This window comes from Dromiciops gliroides, chromosome 1, assembly GCF_019393635.1.
Source record: "Dromiciops gliroides isolate mDroGli1 chromosome 1, mDroGli1.pri, whole genome shotgun sequence".
In the NCBI taxonomy this organism is placed as follows: Eukaryota; Metazoa; Chordata; class Mammalia; order Microbiotheria; family Microbiotheriidae; genus Dromiciops; species Dromiciops gliroides.
The window spans coordinates 203,281,323-203,306,169 of record NC_057861.1 but is presented as its reverse complement, the minus strand read 5'-3'; the positions used below and the strand labels follow the sequence as shown (position 1 = coordinate 203,306,169).

Below are 24,847 nucleotides of genomic sequence, written 5' to 3'. Positions count from 1 at the left end.
TGGCAGACTAACATTTCCTTCTATTTATTTTTTTTGGCAGGATATTTAAATTACTAACATGAGCATTTGTATAGTACCTTGAACTTTGGAAAGCACTTTAGAAATATCTCATTTCATCCTCAAAACAAGCCTGAGAGCTAGGTGTTATTATTATCCCAGTTTTAGAGTTGAGAAAACCAAAACAGATAGAGCTTAAGTGACTTGCTCAGAGTTTAAGTGACTGGGCAGCTAGGTGGCACAGTATATAGGATACTGTGCCTAGAGACAAGAAAACTTCTATTCCTAAGTTCAAATCTGGCTTCAGATACTAGCTCTGTGACCTTGGGCAAGTCATTTAACCCCATATATCTCAATTTCCTCATCTACAAATGAGCTGGAAAAGGATATGGCAAACAAGTCCAATATGTTTGCCAAGAAAAACCCAAATTAGATCCATGAATACTTGGGCACAATTGAAACAACTCAACCACAAAAAGCCTCTGAGGCCATATTTGGACTCAAAGCCTTCCTCCTGACTCAAGGTATACTATTCCTTTATCCATCATGCCACCTAGCTGATTCTAGATCATAACTAGGGGTTTAAAAGAATGCTATGGACAGAATCTTAGATTTTAGCAAAACTTTTGATAAAGTATCCTATATTATTCTTATGAAGAATAATTACATTAAATAATTATTAAATAATCAACTAGATTCAAAACTGATTGGACAGATTGATTTGAGTTAATTGTTCAGTGTTGGGTGGGATATGGAAGAGAATCCTGCTTGGTTAACTGCCTAGGGCTGAACCCAGAACCATGAGCAGAACTTGCAAAGAAGTAAATTTGGGATTGGTGTCAGAAGGAAAAAAAAAAGAAACAAAAAATGCATTATCCTATCCTAATAATGAGTGGAATGGACAACCTTGAGAAGTGGTAGGTTCCTCCTGCTTTGAAATCTTCAAGCAGAGACTGGATGACCACTTGTCAGGCATGTTAGAGTTAGCATGCCTTTCATGTATGGGTTGGACTAAATTACTACTGAAGTGCCTTCTAACTTTTAAATTCTGTGATTTTGTGATCTTTCCTATAAAGCTTACCAATCAAATCGATGCATTGGAGAAACCACTTGGCCCTGAACTCCCTCCCACCATGTGTTTTCATCTTAAGGCTGTTAACTTTCCATTTTATTGCCATGTGAATTTCCCTTCCTCCTCCTTTTTTTTCTCCCTTTTTCTGTAAGAACTATTGTCAAGTCATTGCATCTGTTAAATGCTTTATGCTAATAGACTTCTCTATTGTTCTACTCAATTTCTTAGTGACATCTATGAAGCACAGAACTCCAGGCAATTTTATTCTCCATTTGAGATGTCCCCCCTACAGGGATAAAAGATCCTGGAGGGCAGGGAGTATCTGGATTTTGTATTTGCACCATGCTCAGTGCTTAGCAGAGTGCTTGGTAAATATTTAAATTAGTTTCATTCATTCCTTTGTTAATTCATAAATATATCTGTAGCATTTCCTCTGGACTCATTCATTGGAACTTGGAAGTTGGGTCTGCAGAGAGATGGCTACTACCTTGACTACTAGGGGCAACTCTGAACATAACTACTCCTAAAACTACATCTCAGAAGTCATTACCATTGTGGTTCCCCATAAAAATCCACAAGTAGACTCAAGTATCTTTTTTAAAGCATTTATTACAAGGCATGGCAAAACTAGTAGTTACAAAACAACCCCCCCCAAATATCTGAGGTACACTCTCTCACAAATATACATAAAGTCTATAGGGGTGTGGGACAGTGGGCATGAACTTAAAGTACAATTATATTGAGGTAATAAGTTAGGAAATATGCATGGTCAAGGAAACCAAAAACTGAAACATCAGGACCTCAATGCCCTCTTTTTCTCTGGAGTCTTCCTGAATTGCACAATAGTCTAGGCTGGTGCCTCACAGGGCTCAGCATTTTCAGTGCATAGTTGGCTAATTTGAGCTTCTTTTTTAAATGATGCATTACATCAATTTAACAGGCTGTTTTACTTCTGGCTAGACTTGGTAAGTTGTTTGGACACTGGACATGACTGTTACAAGACTGGGTCAAGCAGAACACTTAAGCGGCATATCATGTCTATTGGAAGGGTCAAACTGTTGGATGGATTCCCTGGACTCACTCTTTCATTGCTAGTTGCAGACCCTTCTACTTTCAGCCTCTGAATCAGTGTGGAGCAAGAGTATTACAGCACTCTTTTCAACTGGAATACTATTGTGTTCCTTCAACAAGGGTAGTGGAGCTTAGTCTATTGATTCTCTCAGTGCCTTGTCTTTGAGGTTTGTCACTTTTAGTCCAAGAGGTAGCAAAATTCTAGCTAGCTTTTCTTGAAAATTGTTCCTTGTTCAGAGTTAGTTACCCTAGTGAGTAACTCCACACATTTATCCTGACAGTACACCTTCATTTCCCACACTGGTACTGATATTTTGTGCAAATGCATAGTTGAGAACAAAGGTACAGAGGTAGTCTATGCTATAGGACAATATCATTGCCCTTACTGACTTTATTATATGCAGTTAAACTATTAAATCTCAGCCCCCATGCAAGGCTTTAAATGATCCCTTTACTTCTGGAGAGACTTTCATTTACATTTCAATTTCTTTGTCCTTGATTACCTTCAACTTTGTTTGAAATATAAATGCACCATGCCCAGGCATCTTGATTTATAGTTTGTAGATAAAATGAAAGAAATATAATTTAAAATAGATAAACATGTTTCCCAAGTACTATATTTACATATGGTGCATTATAATTATAGGCTATGCAAATTAACATAATAATTTTATTAGTATATTAAATTAGTACTTCAATTAATTGACTAATATATTCTACATATATTATAAATATTATACATATATATGTGTGTATAGATACATATTTATTATATTTCTCCTGAGTTATCATACCAAAAGCATCAAACCTTTTGGTGGGTGGATTTATTCATGTGGATTATGATACTGAAAAATAGGTGGTGGAGATTTCAGGTACAAAGACATTTTTCTTTTTGTTGTGTCTTGAAATGTTTTCTGTTGTCACTTTCACAATGTTTTCTGGACCAATGCAAACACTGAAAACTTCTCATTGAATCTCAAGAAAAGAGTTTAATTTTAGAAAAAAGTTTTTTAACTACTGAAAAGTGACACCTTTCCTTCCTCTTATCTAAAAATAGAGGAGAAAGCAATCTTATTTGTTTCTATTCCAAAGGGAGAAGTTGGGGAAAACTTGAATTTGCTAAGTGAACAAATTTGTCATGCTTGAAGGTATCTTCTCTACAGTTATTTGAAAATTTGTCCAAAGAAATAACTTCCTGTTTTTTATCTTGAATACTTTTCAATAAGGTTGGAACCAGTACTTGAAGCTTAATTCTAATGCTTAAGAAATATGCTGAGAAGTTCAGATTTCTTTGAATAAGATAATCAATTATCAGAATCCAATAAGTATGCTTAAGAAACTTCAGTCCATGTTCACACTCAGAGATCTGTAGATACTATTCTTCACAAACTAATATATACATAAATATTTACCAATCCTGTGGAAAATATATACATAAATATTTACCAATCCTGTGGAAAAATATTATTATTCAAGAGGCAATTTTATCCTCAGATTATGAAGAAATAAGAGAAGATACTCATTTTTTGTGGGGATATATTTTTATCTAGAATTGCTGATTATTCATATGAGTTAAAAATGAAAGATAATGTGCTATTTTATTATTTTCTCTTTTTATTATACAAATTTTATGTGTGATAAATAGACTATTAGTATTATATATTTATTTGTTGACATATGTAACTAGCATAATTTTACAGATAGTTATACTCGAATGCTGTACATTTGAAGGCACATGAGGTAAACAGATTTCTTCTTGCCCACAAATGCACTGCACACTCTCTCTATAATCTTTGTCCATGTTGTTCAATATCCCAGAAATACCCTTCCTCTCACCCTCTTCTTGAATTCCTATCCACCAGTTAAAGTTAAACTCAGATACCATTTCTTTAATAAGACCTTCCCTAATTCCTTTTCTCATGCAAATTAGCAATAACCTTCCCTCTGAGAATTCACAGAGCATTTTAATTTACAATTCTCTAATCTACTAATCTAGGTAATATTGCAGATTGTTGTTAACAATGCATGTGTCTTATCCTTGTATTTGACTGTGAGATTCATGCAGGCAAAATATTTTTATGTGAATTTTGTACTTCTTACAAGCCTTGGCATGGTACTCTTTATACAGTACAAGCTTAATATTTGAAGAGGAATTGTATAATTTCAGAACATAGAATATGACTCCATTTTATTTTTCTATGACAACTAATAACCAAGGATATACATGATTTCCATGAAGGTGTTTAAAACTTACTTTAGTCATTTCTGATTCTTTTATTTTTTCTGTCCCTTAATTTTTTTGGAGGGATGTAGACTCATTTATGTTTCTATAAATCAAAGTATTAAGAAATATTTTCCTCCCTCTCCCTCCATTCCCTTCTTTCCCTAAGGGATTTGTTTGTACACATTCTGTATAACTCAACAGAAAAGATATTAAAAAAAGATGGAAAGGAGGGAGGGATAGGTAGGAAGGAAAGAAGGAAGGAAGGAAGGAAGGAAGAAAGAAAGAAGGAAAGGAGGGGAGGGAGCACAGAAGGGAGGAAGAATGTTGTGTTAAACACTGTAGGAAGGAGGGGAGGGGATGAGAGAGATGGAAAATTGAAAGATCCAGGGGCATCTCTCTCTCTCTCTCTCTCTCTCTCTCTCTCTCTCTCTCTCTCTCTCTCTCTCTCTCTCTATATATATATATATATATATATATATATATATATATATATATATATATATATATATGTTCGTGAAGATGTTCTCAGAAGCTCTTCTAAATATTTAAGAATTTTTTAGTTCATATAAATTTTCCTGCTCTAGGTAGTCATGAGCATATAAGAACATAGGGCCTCATAGCTAAGAAGCTGCATGGTATAATGGAAAGGGCATTCTAGAGTCAAAGGACATGATTTTAAAATACCCCTACTGTACCTCCCTACTTGTGTGATCTTTGACAAGTCACAATCTCCTTGTCCTTGGTTTCCTCATCTGGTAAGTGAGGAGATTGGACTAAATGACTTGTGAGGTCACCCCTAGTTACAAATCTGTTACCCTAGAGTATAAATCTAATCTGGCAGGGTCAAATAAATATAAATTTCTTGATATGTAAGGGAAGCTGAAACTGCACCAAAATGTGATAAGTATATTGATGGCTTCTCTTGGAAAGGCCCAGGAAACATCTGAAACAAATCAAAAAAGATTCTGCTTATTTGAATATTAAATATCATTACTTTCACCCAAAAAATGACAAAGGCATTTTTACAGACATTTTACTGTTTTCATAATACTATTTAACATTTTAAAAAGCTTTATTATCCATTATAATTTCTGTTGTTGTGTTTTTGGTTTTTGTGGCAGGGCAATGGGGGTTAAGTGACTCGCCCAGGGTCACAAAGGACCTGGGCAAGTCATAAAGCTAGCAAGTGCCAAGTGTCTGAGGCTGGATTTGAACTCAGGTCCTCCTGAATCCAGGGCCAGTGCTTTATCCACTGAACCAACTAGCTGTCCCCCATTATGATTTCTAAAAAAGAGAAATCCAAGGTTAAATAGTGACAACTTCTCTATTCATTTTTTGTAGTTGTCATTGCTTATTTTCTTCTTAGTGAATGAAAAAAAAAATGTGCTTTCCCTTTTCCTAAGAAATGAGGATTCAAATAGAAAAGCAAAGTCCTTGCCCCTTGTGTGTAAGGAGCTTACATTCTTGTTGAGGTTGACAATACACAAGGAGAGACACTTTGGTCTGGAAAGGTACAGGGATAGTGAGTGCACTCATAGCTAAGTAGTTTGACACATCCCTTCCAGAGGTGTGAGATGAGAATAACTGTGGGGACAAGTTGATGAGAAAATGGCCACAGAGTAGGGAATGAAATGAAAGATGCTTGGGGCAGGTGGGGCAGTTACTAATCAATACAGCATGTAATAGTATTAAAGGAATGGTGCTACAATTAGGGTTATTCAGCCACTGCTATTTGTCTAGAATGAGGGACAAAGCCAGGTGGCTTTTCTGGAATAAATGTCCTCCACCCTGGGGTGTAGTATCAAAAAAATCTGTAATTCCTTTTATTTTTTCATTAACTCCAAGTCCTCAGGCTCACAGGACAATACTCCTAGCAAAATATTTCAGTGTCAGAATTTTCTCTTTGGGTTTTTCTCCCTCAGTTGCTTCAACCAAGTGCTATGTAAGTTTTTCCCAACTAGCAATTTCCTGTGTTTACCACTGTTTATGAGTATAAAGTAAATGTCTGAAATAAAGAAAGATAAAGCTACTTCAACTACATTTCCAGAGGAAAAGACGTTAGGGTCCCATGAAGGAATTTAAATGGAGTAAGAAGATAGAGGAATATTTTCTTGGTACTGTAGATGGGAGATTCTTTCAGCAACACAGTTTATATATATATATATATATATATATATATATATATATATATATATATACATCATTTTTTTTTTTTTAGTGAGGCAATTGGGGTTAAGTGACTTGCCCAGGGTCACACAGTTAGTAAGTGTTAAGTGTATGAGGCCGGATTTGAACTCAGGTAGTCCTGACTCCAGGGCTGGTGCTGTATCCCCTGCGCCACCTAGCTGCCCCTATACATATATATATCTTGACATCAATTAGTCAAGTAGCCAAGCAAAGTCCTGTCTCCATTGTTTATGGAAGTTGCCCTGTCTACATTTCCACTCTCTCTGCTCCATGTTGCTTTTAAATTTGACTTTTCTTCAGCCCATGGGGCTTCCTATGGCTTCCCTTTCTCCAGTACTGAACTTCTATTTGTCCCATTAGAGATGAGTTCCATAGTCAAGAGACTATGTTTCTTGAATTCCACGAAATGTTTTTTGTTTTGTTTTGTTTTGTTTTGTTTTGTTTTGTTTTGTTTGTTTTTGGTGAGGCAATTGGGGTTGAGTGACTTGCCTAGGGTCACACAGCTAGTAAGTGTAAATTTTCTAAGGCTGGATTTGAACTCAGGTCTTCCTGAATCAAGGGCCAGTGCTCTATCCACTGCACCACCTAGTTGTCCCCCATGAAATGGTTTTTAAAGGTAACTGTGAGGCATGGCCTTTCATTCTTGTTTTTATGTTTTTTTTTTTTGGTGAGGCAATAGGGGTTAAGTGACTTTCCCAGGTCACACAGCTAGTAAGTGTTAAGTGTGTGAGGTCGGATTTGAACTCAGGTCCTCCTGAATCCAGGGCTAGTGCTTTATCCACTGTGCCACCTAGCTGCCCCTATGGCCTTTCATTCTTTATCCTATCATGTTGTTTCCATTATGATTCATTCAAGGAACTTACCTTCACTCCATGAAGAAATTACCTGTAGTGACCATATCTTTTAGATTTATTTTGATGACTTGTCAGCTTGTTTTCTGTCATTAGGCCCTAACCTTCCAAGGACAACTTGGATGCAGTCTCTCCTCATGCAAACATTTACTGTCCCAAACAAATCAATTAACATGTATTTGGGACTATTGTCTACAGTCCCAATTTTTTGATAGGTTTTTTTTTTTCTTTTTAAGTGATGACAGGTCAAAATTGCATATAGACAACAATATATATCCATGTTGTTACAACTGTATATACATATGCATAATGGTAAATATAAATGAAAAGAAATACAATAACACCATCAGCAGGCTTATATAATAATTGAATAAGCATAAACAGCAATGTTTATACATATAAATGAAAAGAAAAATATATGCATATGTAAAAAAGAAATGAAATGTATTTATGTACCCCTTTTGTACTAGGGAGTAGACTTGTGATCTCATTAGCCTAAGAAACTTCCAAATGAGAATATTCTACCCCTGCCACTGCAAGCCAATATTTTTTTTTGTAATTTTTTGTTTTGGAGACATTCTTAGAGTAGCAGTGTCAAATTCAAATAGAAATGGACTACTAACCACAAAGATTCCTACGGGTTTCATGTTGATATAGAAAACCACTTACAACATTATCTATGCCCTGTGATATTTTAAATTTTATTTTCTTTAATATTTCCCAACTGAACTTTAATCTTGTTTGGGTCACACCACCTAGTCTTATAGCATGTAGGCCATATGTTTAACACCTCTGGGCTACAGCACTGAAAGGTCAATTGACTCAACCCATTAATGTTAGAAGTGAAACTTGAACTCAAGTATTCCTGACTCAGAGATCAACCCTCCATTCATTATCTCATGCCATTTATCATGATGTTTTGATATATAGTAATTACAAGAAAAAACTTTGTGGCATGGTGGATAGAGTCCTGGACTGAGAGTAAGAAAGACTTAAATTCACATCTAGCCTTAGACACTTAGATGTTTGATACTGGATAAGTCACTTTATCTCTCTCATTTTGTTCATCTGTAAAATGAGGGTAATAATAGTAAAACCCTTAAAGATGTACTGTGAGGATCAAATGATAATATATATATAAAGCACTTTACAAACCTTAAAGTAATATGTAAATATCATATATTATTATTGGTACATACATCAACAAACATATACAATTATATGCAAGGTACAATTTGAAAAGATAAATACCAGTATGGGCCTTTGGAAACATAAAAATATTCCTCCAATTGCTACTGTTACCAGTAATATAATACCTATCCTGTCCTTTGGAGCTAGCAAATCTTTGCTTTTCCCTAGAGCTTAAAATAAGTATGGACTATTTTTAGCATGTTGTTTTATTTCCTTTAATTTTATGCTTAATAAAAGTATGATTTGGAACTTCTTTTCATAATCTTACTTGAATGAATAACAAGAATTTTATGGCATAGAACTAATTCTTGTTTGCTTATGTTTCAAGAACACCATAGATTTCCTCCTGCTCTTTTTTTTTGGGAGGGGGGGCGGTTAGGGGGTAAGGGGGAGGACCTCTTTATGTCATTTTTTCCCCTGAACTCTGATTTTTTAAATGTCATCAAATATTTTTTTGGAGGATGTTTTAAGTGAATTGATAAACAAACTGAGAGATGTCTGATAAAAAGCTTAGCAGAGAACGCATGCATACAAATAGATTAATGTTTATTTTGGGTTAAAGCACAACTTTTATGTTTAAAGATGAAACTTAAGATTTGTTTCACTTCCCTTTATTTCCAGGTAGTAACAAAATTACTTGGATCTAGGTGTATTACTTATTTCCTGTGAACTAATTTTTTCACCTATATATTCATTAACCTTTAAATAGCTATTTCTGATATCTGTGCTCTTTAACAATCTTTCCCCCTCAATAATATTGTTTGAGTTGTATCCAATTAAGAAATATCCATACCCAATATTTTAATAGAAAATTTTAATTTGGAATTTTAATAGAAAATTTAAATTTGGAATAAAGTGTAATAGAGTGCTTTCTGAATTAGTGAAAATTTTAAATTGCATTATAAAAAATTCCATTATTTTACAAGTAGATATAGGAATTCTATTCATAAATAAGAGTGGAGTCTAAGTACTAGACAGTCTTGGTACTTGAATGGGAATGATTCATGTGAAGAAAATTAATTGTTAGCATGCACATGGGATCATAAAGGAGTTTTGAGATTATTGTGCAAATTGTTAGGTACTTTTAAGTCTTATTAAGTTAAGCAGTTCTTGAAATATTATTTCATGGATATAACACAAAGTTAAACATTGATTTAGCTATTCAAAAATTTACATTCCAAATGAACAAAGATTAATGATGTTTTCCCATAAAATATAACCTCTTCTAATCTTAGGAAGGTCTGAAAGAATGCTTTGGCTGAATGTTAGAACTTAGAAGCAACAAACATTGTCATTAAGCAGAAAAGAAACATGATTTTCAGTTATCATATTTCATGAAATACATTTATGAGGGTTAAAATTATAATTCATAATTAACAATATACTTAATCACTTTTACATTGTATCAAAATGGCAGAACAAAAACAAAACACAGCATTCAGTGGGTCAGAAATGTTTCCCCTTGAGAACTAAAAAAAATACCCTTTAAAAGGGAATGGGGTTTATTTCCTTAACAACAAAGAATTGAGGGGCAATATTATTATCAATTACATCCTTTACGTTAAATTGAGGTAGTTGGAAAGGAATAAAAAAAAATTACTACACAAAGGAAACAATCCTACAGGTTTTTACAGTTCTGCAGGCAGTTCTGAAAAACTAAATTTAGAAGAAATAACAGAGAAAAACCAATTAGGTGTACTTGCATCAGATCATTTGGGTTTAAACATAAATTGCAAAGACCACATCAGGCTTAATTAAAAAAAAAATCCCAAGTACTATGCAGAGATGTCTTTTTGTGTGTGTGTGTGTCCTTTGTCAAATCAGTATTTAAAACTTCCATCAGGGGGCAGCTAGGTGGCACAGTGGATAAAGTGCCTGCCCTGGATTCAGGAAGACTTGAGGTCAAATCTGGCCTCAGACACTTGACACTTACTATGTATGTGACCCTGGGCAAGTCACCTAACCCTAATTGCCTTGCAAAAAAATGAAAACGAACAATAACAACAAACAAACAAACAAACAAAAATTCCATCAGTAGGTACTACTATAATCATTTTCTTTTTTTCTTTTTTTTTTTGGTGAGGCAATTGGGGTTAAGTGACTTGCCCAGGGTCACACAGCTAGTAAGTGTCAAATGTTTGAGGCCACATTTGAACTCAGGTCCTCCTGAATCCAGGGCCAGTGCTCTATCTACTGCACCACCTAGCTGCCCCCACTATAATCATTTTCAATGCATGTAGTAGGAAGTAGATTACTTAGGTAGATTTCTTTCTGTCATCTTGCTGTCACTCTGGTAATACTATGCCACAAATACAACTAAAGTAGATGTGATATGCAGATCCTGAGTACTGAATTCACTCACATACACAAATCCATTTCCCCAAATTTCATTCTCATATACAATCAAATCGTCTTGTTTTTCCCCCCATGACATGCACATTAATCATATCAATTAAGTTAGCCAACAAAACTAGGGTGCTTAATAACCAAATCATACTTACTATTAGATTTTATCCAGTTCTTCAGATGCTGTCAGTCTAAATAAACTGAACTTTCTACCTGGATTAAATTAGCTTTTCCTAATAATTATTAAGTTTTTTTATATAGCATCAATAAGTTGTGGGGGATCAAGTCTTCAGATTGGAGTCAGGAAGATTTGAATTCAAAGCCTGACTTTGACAGCCTCTAGGTGTATAATTCTGGGCAAGTGACCTGTGTTTCAAGCACTTCTTGCTGATTTATCTACTTTAGTCATCATTGCACAGTGATCTGCATCAGGAAAGGGAATTCTCCATACTAAGGAAAGTGTAGATTATTCTGGATACTTCCATCTTCATTAATACACTTGATATCTCACTTATAAAGGATTTTCTCTATAAAAGCATACTCTTTGCAAGAGCCGAATTTAACTTGATGATATTACTTTGTTCTTCCTCATTTGGGCGATACTCCTCAAATCACTTCTACTTGTCTCATAGTGTCTACTCTAGCATGTCCAGGTACTTGTGAACTGATGTTGGTTACTTACAGGGTATGTAAGAAGCTCAAATCTATCCTGAGTAACTTATGGCTTCTGGTCACAAAGAGAAAAGCCAATTATACCCCTTCCCCAGATGAATGAAAGCAGTGGATTAGGAGTTCCAGTTCTGCCACTAACTAGATGTATAACCTTGTGGCAAAGCATTTAATTGCTCTGATCTTTAAACAGAGAAATAGGAACATTCAACTAGCTGTTTACTATGTCCTCTTTTAACTTCATTCAAATAAATTTTATAACACCTCAAATTTTATCTCCTCCTACCATTTTAGTCTGGGTGGTATCACCTTGACGATTAGAATCATATTAATATAAATGATGAATGTATTCTTATAGTATCTTTTTTTTTTTTTTTTGGCGAGGCAATGGGGGTTAAGTGAGACTTGCCCAGGGTCACTCAGCTAGTAACTGTCAAGTGTCTGAGGCCAAATTTGAACTCAGGTCCTCCTGAATTCAGGGCTGGTGCTTTATCCACTATGCCACCTAGATGCACAGGTATTTTCATAGTATCTTAATAGGATTTTGTGATTTTCAAAGCTCTCTCATTCACTGTCATAAAAGAACAAAGACTGAAATACATACATCCAAAGAGTTTCTGGGGGTACATGCCAAATCATTCTATCAGTCCTTGGTGATAAAACCAGTTTTCCTACTATGACAGCACCACCCAACTGTCTATTTATCTGATGTATGATGTGCTTCTATTTAGTTTCCATCCCAGGATATCTGGGGGGGGTCCTAAAATAGTGCTTGAATGTACATTTTACTATTTGCTGACATACAGCATAAGACACGGTCCATAGTATGCACTTAATAGATATTTGTTGATTGGTTAATCAATAAAAAAAGTATTCAGCACTTCTTCAAGAACCATGTATGCCACTGTGAGTGATTTATAGCAATGGTGAGCAAAACAACAAAAACAAAAGCAAACCTTTAAAAAAAGTTACCACATTTGTATGAGAGAAAGAATATGATGATATCACTGATCCTGTGAAAACATGGCATGAATCTTGGCTTTAATACTGACCATTGCATAGAGCATTTGTTGTTACCATGTAGATAATGAAATCGGTTTCCTCATAATGATGAAACTACAGTGATAAATTGTTCAGAAAAATACTAGCAATATTTGTTTTTTTCCCCCCAGTGGCATAAAGTTCATAGTCTAAATCAGATGTTCTTAAAGTTTTTTCTTAACTTTTTCTTAACATTTTGTGATCTGGACCTCTTTGGCAGACTGGTAAAACCTAGGGATCCACCCCTTCTCAGAATTTTTTTTTTTAATTCATAAAATATACCAAACAAAACTACAAAGAAATAAATTATATTGAGATAGTCATAAAATTTTTTAAAAGTCATAGATTCCAGGTTCAGAATTCCAGGTTTGCATATATTATTGTGGTAAAAATTATTTGTGGTAAAGATTAATATCGCAAATTTTAGCTGAATCATTTGGGAGGGGCCACATCTGGCCCACCCTGAGATTACGTATGCTACTGAGGTCAGAAGGAGAACTCTCCATGAGCAGCTTTTGAAGGACCTCCCCTTTTGGGGAAGGAAAGATTGAATGCAACTTGAAGGGAGGCGAGGCACTTCTGGTAGACTAAGCTCTTGGGCACTTCCAGAATGCGGAACACTCTCTCTGGTGGTTGACAGAGGTTGTGGTGGCACATGAACAACCTTAGACTGGCGGGCTGTTCAGGTTGGTGAGTTACCTACTGAAAACCCTAAATTCCTTTGAACCAGCTTAGGCTAAATTTAGAGTTAAGAGCATCTATCTGTATTTCTATTTTCCCATTTCCTTATCTTTGATTTTTATTAGTTTCACCTTTGTTGTTTAATCAATTCCCAAGTAATAGATTCTGATCCTTTTGTGAACTAAAGCTTAGAGGCTCCTTTCTTATTGGCCTGGGAGAAATATCTAAAAAAGAATAGTTCAGAGGGGAGATTAAACCTAAAAAGTTCCCTCATATTTCTGGGACCTGAATATTAAGGCCAGTCACCCAAATAGCTCTCAGTACATCTAATTTTGGCCCTCACAGTATCAAGGGAAATCTAGAGAACAACAAAAATGAAAGCAAGAGAAATGGTACTGATTTTTTTTTCATCTCCACTCTTTATTTTCTATTTTATTAAAAGCTAATCCATAAGAAAAAGCTATGTTATAATTTGGAAGAATTGTGTGGTAAATCATTATTTAATCCAACTGAATTTAACAAACATTTATTAAACATCTACTATGTCTCATATATATGAGACATATATATATATATATCATATTTACTCTACAAAGTATTATTATAGATGATGGAGTATGGCTGGGCCAATGAGTCTTTAACTGTTCCAGTGATCTCCATATCTGGCTTTTGTAATCTCTCGATCCCTTCTTATGGTAGGTTAAAGGTTATAATGTTCTTCTTTTAGAATTTCCTAACAGTAGTGCTATCCTTCAATCTAGGAAATGCAAAATAACATTGCTTGCCATACTTCACATACCCATACACATATACATACACATACACATAAACATTCACATACATATTCACATACACATACAGATTCACATACACATACACTTACACATGTACAGAGACACACAATGGCCCGAGAGTCTTAGTTAATTTTAAGCTATTAAAGCTTTAAAAACTAAGATTTTAGGGGACATATGCCAAATATGCATACATTAATTAAAATAAAACCTACATTATCAAATAAAATATTTTAGCATTTTTATGTATTAAAAAGTTTTTACTTCTCCCCCAATGGAATTACATGTAGAATTCACACTCCCTCAAAAGACAAAAAAACTTCAAATTAAAAAAAACAACAACACACTTAACAAGACCTTTGATTTCTAACTTGATGAAATACCCCAAAGTCCTTCTCTAGTTAGTTGCAAGTTAATTTTTCATATATCCTATAATTGTTATTTACCCCTTCTTTCTTTCTATCATTCTTAAAATTACACAAGGTTGGGGCTGCTAGGTGGTGCAGTGGGTAGAGCACCAGCCCTGGAGTCAGGAGGACCTGAGTTCAAATCCAGCCTCAGACACTTGACACTTACTAGCTGTGTGACCCTGGGCAAATCACTTAACCCCTGTTGCCCCACACAGAAAAAAAATTATTTTTTTAAATTACACAATGTTTCCTCCTCTTTATCCATTAATAATATTATAGATAGTATCCATCTACAACAACACTGCTTTGTATCTGGTGATAAGGTCCTTCACATTCACATTTTTATTTAACCTTGGGTAAATCAAGGAACATTATATTCCCATTGTCTCTTCCTTTTCCTCAACCAATCCCTATGCTCAGAAACCCCAAAGCATAGACATGGAAGTAGGGGTAGTGGATGAACACTTGTTATACCAATCACCACCCTGGAGTTTCTAAAAATGAGGGAGCCTCTCTAAAACACTTCAGAAGTGGGATTTTACCTATCCCTAAAGGATGACCTGGGAAGCCATCTTTGGACATGACATTCCATCATAATCTGGGGAATTTATTAATCATTCCATAGCTCTGAACGCAGTATTCCTCATCTATTTTAAGTCAAGTATAAGGAATATTTTCTAATAGATCTACTTTAAATATGTAAGTCTTTATAAATAAGTTTCCTCTTCTCCTCCCTAGGGGACATTCAGGATTTCCACATAGTCATTTGTTCGGAGAGGCATTTGGTACCAATTAAATAAATTGAAACTTTATTTGAAAATTCGTTGAACTCAAGATATCCTCATTCTCATTGATGGTCCTGCTCTTGGGAAGTTTATAGTCTCATATTACATTTTATCACTATCTTTTCTCCCCTACAAAACTGGTATCTCTTAAAAATTAGGTAAATTTCTATTTTTGGATCTCCATGTACTCACTCCCCCCTTTCAGAGCATTCTCGTATAGAAGAGACTTACTGTTTGTTGAATATTTCATGAAAATATGAACTATTGATAATAATTCTTCTTAAGATTACTTTCAGGGATTGTTTTTTTTTTAATTTTTCTTGTCATAACATTTTTCCCTGTTAACATTTTTTTCCCCTTTGGTCTTCATAACTAGCATGTGGATCACATAGGTTTGTCAAATGAATTCTGAATGGTAGGTTTAAAGAGCTTCCAGGAGCAAATAATAATGTATCCATCTATCCCATCATAATGATTAATATCAAGAGTAAGAATTATGTCTTAGATAAATAGAGTTGGAAATTATTAACTAAATTCAATTCTTTCATTTTACAGATGAGGAAACTGAAGCCTGGAAAGAAGAAAGTAGTCTACAATTACACAGAAATAGAAATATGACTCAAACCTAGGTCTCCTATTTCCCAGTACATTGTTGTCGTATATGACTTCTATTTTCCTCTATCTTTTCTATTTTAACACAATTATTACACAACTCTTAAAGAGACATGACCCAATTCCTAAAGTATTGTATACTTATTACAATTTATTTTCCTTAAATACCACCATTACCAGAAGGAACATTTGGAAGTAGGTAGCTATTGTTGTCATTGTTATTGCTTTGTTCTTTTGGAACTCTTCTATAACGCCATAGACTGCTTTGCATTCTGTTTTGTCTTACAGAAATTATTCTTCCTCTCCCATGTCTCCCTTACTTCTGAATTGTACAATCATTTCCCACAAATAGTAATCTGAGTACCCAATGTTTATAGTCTTCCCACCTTTCGAAATGATGCAATATTTCCCAGCTTCATCACTTCATATGGCTGATTTCTTCTAACAAAGCATTTTATCAATGGTAAATATGCATGTAAGTTTGACTTTCAAGAGTACTCAGTTCACTTGTGTAAGAGCAGTTGGGTACAGTGAAAAGGACAGTTCCTTTAGAGTAAGAGTACTTGGTCTCAATTTTTTTCATCTATAAATTCATACATAGACTTTCTCCCTAATAATTTTTATAAAGGAAATATATGTAAAATTCTTTTCAGCTTGCTCCCCTGTCACCCCCCCCGCCCTAGGACAAAGTTATAATTTTTTTTTTTAAAGGAAGGGTAGGATCATAGTTATAGTGCCTCTGAAATCAATGAACTATTTGTTAAGAACCTATTTGAGTTTCCTTGTGACCCAAAGTACATAAGCATCCACAATTTAAATTTTTTAACATGGATTTGGGGATGAGTTATAGGAAGTGATATTTATTTTAATTGGTCATCATAGTAACAAAAAAAATCACCAACTAGTCATCTTACTGGAGAGAAGCTTTAGTTAACCTAATCCTTTGAGAGAAGACTGCTGATCACATTAAGACTGTATTCAAAGTTCTTCTGGCTACCTTGCTGTTAGAGTTCGTGTTTTGCTGTTGTAGCCTTTGAGAACTTTCATTACTACAACAATGATGGATCATTAAAGTTGAATTTTTGTGTAGAAACAGAGAAAGGGATCCAGTACATTGTCCAAATCCCTTATTGTCAGAGATTTTACTGGGGGGAGTGAAGGGGAGGACAAAAATGAACCAAAGAAATCATGGATTGGCATCATAGAATGCTACAGAATGAGATGTAGATATAAAACCACTGGTGGAAGGAGTACTCCCACTAATTTCATCCAAGATCTACTGGGATTGATGTATAGTTATATCTACATAAGCTAAATGAAAATCTAAGTCAACTACTTGGGCAATTTTAAGTGAAATAAAATTACTAAAGTGGAAATGTTTTTTTTTTTCTTGTAAGAACAACAAAAGGAAAAAAATGCCATTAATGAAACCCCAAATAAACTGGCCAGTCTAAGATGACTGTAAAAATTCCTCAGTTCTTCACTTCACTTTGTAAATATAACGAGAGAGAGAGAGAAAATCATTAACAAAAATGCATAGAAAAGAAAACAGAAATAATTTTGGTGCCAAAAAGATCTTCAAGACCATTCTATGCCAAGATAATACATAATTGGAAAAGTAGCTAATCATAAATTATTCTTTTCAGCAAAGAGGGCTCAGTAAAGTATTGGAACATTAATTATTTCCCCTCTGCCTCATTTCACAGGTTCAGTGATGAAGAATGTAAACTTGGAAATTTGTTTTAGCAATGTTTTTGTTTGTTTATTTGTTTTTAATTTTACTAGAGGGACCTCACCAAAATAGGGGTCATGAGATTCACTCCTGATTCTCCTTTTATACTTACTGACTTACTACAGAACTGTTATCCAAAGTTTAGAGTCTTTAAACTCACTATTTCAGAGGAAGATTTTCTTTCAATGAAAAGTCTTAAATTAAGTAATGACTTCAAGTAAAAATCAAATTTTCACATTGTGGCTAATTCTTGAGTTCCAAAGATAGTCTTAGATAGAATCTCTTTCTATATATCATCTATCTATCTATCTATTATCTATAGAGTCAACTGCCAATTATCCATAAAATGGATAGTATAAAATAGTGGTTAAAGAGAAATAATTTATTTTTAGCCTTTGGGAACATTAGACATATGGTTATATGTATGGGTTTTTTTTGCTATCATTTGCAGAAATAAATACATTTCTAAATGGACCTACCCATTTAGAAATAGTAATTTTGGATTATCAACCTGATCATCTTCAAAATGGCAGTGAAGATTATGGGAATTTATTTTGATTTGGGGACCCTGCCTTTGGACTGAGATTAAAAAGCCTTAGGCCCTCAGTGTTTTTTTCTGTGTAAGAGGGGCGAGGGCCCCTCCCCCTCCGTATCAGCTGCAGGGAGGCCTCTGAGCTGGGCTAAACTGTGCAGAAGAAAACCCAGAGCCATGGGTGTGGCACAGTGCGGACCATTCACACAGCAGAAAGGCCCACAAAAAGCCTTAGGGACTTTGGGGTTAGTTTCGCCAAGCCCCAACTGCGGGCTCATGAAGCACAGGGCTCAGCTAGCCCTGGGGGCAGTGAGCCCAGGTTTCACCTGGGACAGCAGGTTAATAAAAAGGGGTCTGACAAGAGAGATGGGGAATGGTACAAGGAGGAGGGAGAGACAGAGAAAGGGCTATGATACAGAAAAGCTACAAGGATGGACAGAAGGGGGGCTGCTACAAGGACGCTAAGGAGACTGAGGCTAGGTAAAGACAGTAAGATTAGACCCTGCAGTCAGTCCAGTCAAAGTTAGGCTAGCTAGTCAGTTAAAATATTTTTACATATGAATGGTGACCCAGATGTGAATTACGGCCCAATTATAATTTTTTGAAACTTATAATTTTTCATATAAATCCAGTTATATAATTTTTCAGATTAGTTATAGTTAATATTTTTATAAGATTCAATCAGATCTGAAAATATGATGCATAAAAACTAAAATTAGCACCACTGAGTCAACAAATAATGAGGTCCAAGATAGTTTATTGACAAGAAAAATCTTTATTTAATTAACATGTAGTGAGGTAAAAAACAGTGAAATTAATTTTAAAACTTTTCATTGAGTTAAACTGAAAGTTTTACTCAATTCACTGAATATGAAAATTCACTGTTTTTCAACTCAAAAAGTATTTTTAAATTAACTTTAAAAATTGAATCAAATCAACCTGAGAATTCTCTTTTCCTCTTCAATATCAGAAGTATAAATTTGGGTTTTATAGTCTTCCTGAATTTTCTCACACATAATCCAAAGTGTTCACTTTGCATTAGAATAACAAATTAATTTAAGGAAAGATACACTATAATTTTTTTGGTGAAGAAAGTAAAAGTAAAAGGAAGGTTAACAATCCTGTAAAGTAGTTACAAGCTATGTTCATTTAAAAATGAAGAGTATCAAGCTAAGGCCAGCAATTAAAAAAAAAAACCCACTCAAGTCAAATAAGAAAAATAATTTTTTACCACAAGTACCATTTATAAACATGTGGCATTACATGTAATTTTGGGGTCATTTTTGTATGCCAAATGCATTAACAGTCTTTCTTCTTGTATATCTTTTTTACATCAAATTCTTATTTTTTAAAAATTTCTGAGAAATGACATCTTTTCCCAAAGAGTTTTATTCAAAATTTTTATATCCCAGCTATCCTAATAAGTCTTATTTTACTCTCCTCAAGATTTTATTTAGTTGTTTGGTAATGTGCATGAAATTAAAGCACAAACTTAGAGAAATACCCATAATATATCAGTTTCCTTTGTAGTGTCTTTCTTCAAATTGTATGGTTTGGAAAAAAAAAAAGGAAAAGACTACCCCTGCATGTAGGATTCTGTAGCTCTGAACATTTGGGCGAAAATAGTTACTTCATTTCCTCCCTCTTACTCCAAAGAAAAGGTAATTTATAATATTTCTCAGGGACCCATCACACAATTACATAATATAATATGGTTTGTTTGTAGTTAAACAACTATTTGATAAGAGCCTAATAGGGTTTCATTTTGACCTGAAGTACATAAATATCCACTATAAAGATATTTTTTTTCAGGGAGTTAGGATTAAGGTATGGAAAGTGTAGGGGGAGGAATTTCATAGTAATGCGAAGGAATTATTTCTCAGGAAATTTTACTGTGGTGAATAAAAGGGTAAACAGCTTGGAGATTTTGGAGGAGAGTGAATGACCACTTTTCTAGCACATGAGACATGACTTATGCCTCAGTTAGGGGCTGGGTTGAATGACCTATAAGATTGTCTATATAGGCTGATGTGTATCTAGTATCATGACATTCTATTATCATAAAGAGATTTTTAAAAAGAATTTCCAATTTAAAATGAGGTTTTGGTGGTGGGTGGGCCATCAAAGCACATAAATGTCCATGAAAACTTAAGAAACCAAATTACTTGGGACATTTATTAAGCCTCAAATAAGAAAGCTTTATATATTATAAAAGTAGAAAGATTTCATGAAAATTGTGTATTAATATGTGTAAGAGTGCATTACTTCAGTAAAAGAAAACATTTTTCTAAACTCAAGATAGGAAATTATTATACATTTTTATGTATCTTTATATAAAAAAAATACAAGTGGCAAGCAGATGACACAAAGAAATGGAACAGTAAGAGCAGTAAGTATGAATGCATGCTTTTTACAATGTATCAGATAAAAAGGATTATTTACCAAATCAAATATCCAGTACAGACATGCAGAGTATTTTCTCAAACTGTCAAGTCAGCCATTTTGCTAGATGCTAATCCAACAAACATTATTATTAACTTGTTTACAAATGGCTAAATACCTGATTTCAACAAACTGTTCCTGAAAATGAGAATCTACTTTTGTATTAAAAAAAAAAAAGAAATTGAAGGAGTGGGAAGTCGAGGTAGGGAATGACAAAACAAACCAGAGTTTTGTTGTTGTTGTTGTTTTTTTCTTATTGCAATCTAATAATTTTACTCAATACTTTTTTTGCTGCATTTGATCATGATATAAGAATAGCTGGTTAAAGTCCATAAAACCTCTAGCTGGTGTTTCCATGGTCGATATTTTCATATTTCACTGTAGCATGTTCAAAATCACCCAGGGACGTACTATTTTCAAGCAGTCTATATAATGAAAACAATGTACATACAACACAAGATTCATTTAAATCATTTTGTTTTCCACATATCACACCATATACAAGTATATAACAAAGACAGAAAACAACATAGAAACAGAAATATAGCTGACAAGAAAAATAAAGCAGGGAAAGTCTTAATCAGGAACTAACTTCTTCTTCAAGTTTCCAGTAAATCTCAAAATGTATTTAAAAACTAAGGAGCACTTGGTGTCCAGCAACCAAATTACAAAATAAACATATCATTGTGCAGGCGGGATGTCTTGCCGAAGGAATAACAAATGTCTGTAATTCTTAGGTTTGGATAAAGGCAGTGGAATGAATTTAGAAACATGTCCACTTTTCACAATTCACTATAGAATTTTCTTTTCACAGTCCCCATGTTTGTATAAATAGTTCTTCTCTGAAAATAAAACAGAGTTAAAACATTTTCTCCCTATGAAGAAACACAAACATATACATCAATCAAGACATTAATCAAGCATTGGCATGTATTCAGCTATTTCAGGCAGGCAAATTGATTTTGATGAAATGATCTGTTGAGCAAATTAAATGGTATATGTAAACAAATCAAAATTAGACCACTGAAATCTAAAAATCAAGGTCATCATGATCCTACATGATAAAATGACTGTTTAATTGGATAATTGGTACTTTATAAAAATGCCATATTATCCTGATTTCATATACCCATGTCCTAATTTTTGACATTGCATGCTGAATTTTATTTTGGTAAAAACAAACAACATATTCATGCAAAACATTCATTATATCTAAATTGACTGGGCTGTACAGATTTTGTTGATCTGATCTTATGATAGGTATGGAAGGTAAGTGGGCTATTTGTCAAGATGATACAGCAGAAATTAACAATCTAATATGTACTCTGTCACTTTGGGATTTTCCAGGCCCCTTTTTCCCCTTATTTGAGAGATATGATTTGGAGCATTTCACAGCTGATAACATATCTTCCAGTAAAATGAAGAATCAAAATCTAGTCTATCAATCAGAAATGATTTTAGCTCCTCCACTCAAAGGTTCAAAATTTGAGAGAGTGGAAAGATTTGATAATTAGAAAATTTGATGTTTTGTTATTACATGTAAATTTAAGAAAGGCTGTCTTCTTTTATCACAGATAGCCACATGGTTGCATTAATAAGGACATATCACAAGGAATAACAAATAGCTAATACATTTCTTTCAACCAGCAGACAGCTTAAACAAAACACAACAGAAACAAAATACAACAAATGTATTTTTTTGTTATCGAGTATATTTGCTTACCTTGAGTTCTCTTTTTAGACCCTAGTTGTGTTGTATTCAGATTCATGTTTGCTTAGAGACCCAATGAGGCAGAACCTGGAATGTTATGGCTATTTCATTCAACAAAATAATATTTGCATACACACAAAATATATGCATATATACATATACTTAATTTAAAATATCACTTCAAAATTTAATCAAACTAAACAAATATTTTTTGTTGGCATGCAAAAATACTTCAAAATTACTAAAGATATGTTAGACACTAAAAAAGTTATAAATTCATAGAGGAAATAGGAATATTGTATAAAGAAATATAAACCTACATAACTCATGCAAGACAAAACACAAATAAGTACAAAAGAGTCAGAGTGCTTGGAATTTCAAAATGTCTTCCTAGCTATTAATGTTTTGGTTTTTTCCCCCCTCATAACCTTTTTTTGTTATTATTCCCAGGTATTCTAGAAGGTAATAACACAAGAAAAAATAGCTTATACATGTAAAAAACCCACCAAATTTTATTGCTTCTTCTTGCTACATTTTTCATAGGTTAGTATTTGGCATTCTATCAACACTGCAATCAGTTTATAGTCTGAATATTTATCTTTATGTTTTCTTTGGACAAGCACTGAGGAAAACATTTTCTTTTCAATGCAAAGCATTATGATGCAATGTTTTGAAAAAAAAGATAAATAACTTTCCATTTAAAAATATTTCAGAAATATGAATATTTCATCAATAAGTTTAATGTGTCTAGTTATTTTGTTTATTAAAAATATATAAAAATACACTGCTTCTGATTAGTGTAGTAAGCAAAATGTAGAAACTCCCCTTAAATATGAGGATGCTATGTTAATAATATAAAAATATACATTATGTAAGTAAGTATAAAGGCATATGTTTACATCTCTGACATGTTTAAAAATGGTCTTTGGATCATTAAAATATATCTATCTGCAGTATACTGTATGTGCAATATGTATGTATACATATGTTTACAGACATATGCACTTCGTATTCCTGCTCTGTGCTATTCCACATATGAATTTTAGGGGAATACTGAATAAGACAGAAAAGAGAAGGGTAAAGGAAAGCAAATTAAGACACTATAATCTTAACTATTAATAGAAAAAAAAGAAATGAAAGAAAAGAACAGAAACTATTTTGTGAGCAATTAAGTCTTCATGGAATAGTCTTCATCAAAAAAATCTATTGATACTGACCGCTGGACAGATTTATCATGTCTGGACAGCCTGTGACTTGTAGTGGGCACCTCTTCAATTTCATCTATGTCACACGCTTCTGCAGCATCTTGTGAGTAGTTATGCTTCATGACAAGAATATTTCTTCTGTTCATGGGTGGGATGAGGGGTTTGACAGGTTGGGGTGGCATTTCTGCCAAGAGAGGAGCATCTCTTGTGCTGAGGTTACTACGGCTGCCTTTAGTGCTAGACAGTTGTGATCCACAGTGATGGTCATGAATGCATTTGGAAGATGACCTCCTCAGTTTATGGTAATTTTCAAAGTCATCAGCCACATCTGCAAAGTCAGCTGTAGCCCCTGTCCCTCTAAGAGTGCATAACTCATAATGAGGAGGCTCAAATACCTCCTGGAATACTGTCTGATCAAATTCGGCCTTCCTTTGGACAAATTTTTTACGAGGCTGTTTGATCTGTACGATGACAGAAATAATAATGAGGATGATCACAATACAGGACGTCACCCCAATGACAGTCCCACTGGTATTGGTAAGCTGATCCAGTAGGTTAGTCTTTCTTTTTTCTGCATGTTGGAGAGAAGTTAAAAAAATAACATTAGATATACACTTATGATAAATAAGCATGTTTAGTCTTATTTTCAATGGCTTAGTTTAGCATGAATTATACTGTCAGGAGTCAAAAAACAAAAACAAACAAAAACTACTTTAGAAATTTGACAGGGCACATATTGATCCAAACTTGATCAGTACAAATTTTCAACTTCCCATTATTATCTTCTCCTCTTTCCCTTTCATTTATCTCCTTCAAAAAATGTCAGGGAGAGGATCTTTGACTTTTTATATTACATCTTTTTTTTTTTTTTTCCCAAGTGAGGCAATTGGGGTTAAGTGACTTGCCCACGGTCACATAGCTAGTAAGTGTTAAGTGTCTGAGGCCGGATTTGAACTCAGGTACTCCTGACTCCAGGGCTGGTGCTCTAACCACTGCGCCACCTAGCTGCCCCCTTTGACTAATTTAAGGCTGGGAATATTATCTTAATAAATCATTTTTTAAAGTCTCTCCCATCCTACTATATCTCCAAAAAATTTGGATACTGAGGAAACTACATACTTCAAAAAATCTCATTTTTCCTTCCCTTATTACTGTTATTGATAACTAAGAAATGTGGAATAGCAAGAAATTTGTAGCTACTTAAGAATGAATTATTTTCTATAATTTTAATGATCCCTGATTGGGATCATTACAATATTCTGAAGCTAAGATAAATCCAAAAAGAAAAGAAAAAAAG

At 34.0% G+C, this 24,847-nt stretch overlaps 1 protein-coding gene across 3 annotated transcripts in view; it reads right to left on the bottom strand.

Moving 5' to 3' along the window:
* Nucleotides 1-4,885: 4,885 nt before the first annotated feature.
* NETO1 (neuropilin and tolloid like 1) overlaps nucleotides 4,886-24,847 on the bottom strand; it is a 236,805-nt gene continuing 216,843 nt past the window's right edge. Inside the window, exons 9-11 of one of the 3 annotated variants that reach the window (XM_043976768.1) lie at nucleotides 23,563-24,121; nucleotides 22,358-22,432; nucleotides 4,886-5,307 (exon numbers count right to left, since the gene is read on the bottom strand). In XM_043976768.1, coding sequence (XP_043832703.1) covers nucleotides 22,372-22,432; nucleotides 23,563-24,121 — 620 coding nt within the window. In that variant the 3' untranslated portion in view covers nucleotides 4,886-5,307; nucleotides 22,358-22,371. Of the gene's footprint in view, nucleotides 5,308-19,009; nucleotides 21,477-22,357; nucleotides 22,433-23,562; nucleotides 24,122-24,847 lie in introns of those variants that run through there. The other 2 variants (XM_043976767.1, XM_043976766.1) reach the window with 2 other exon arrangements.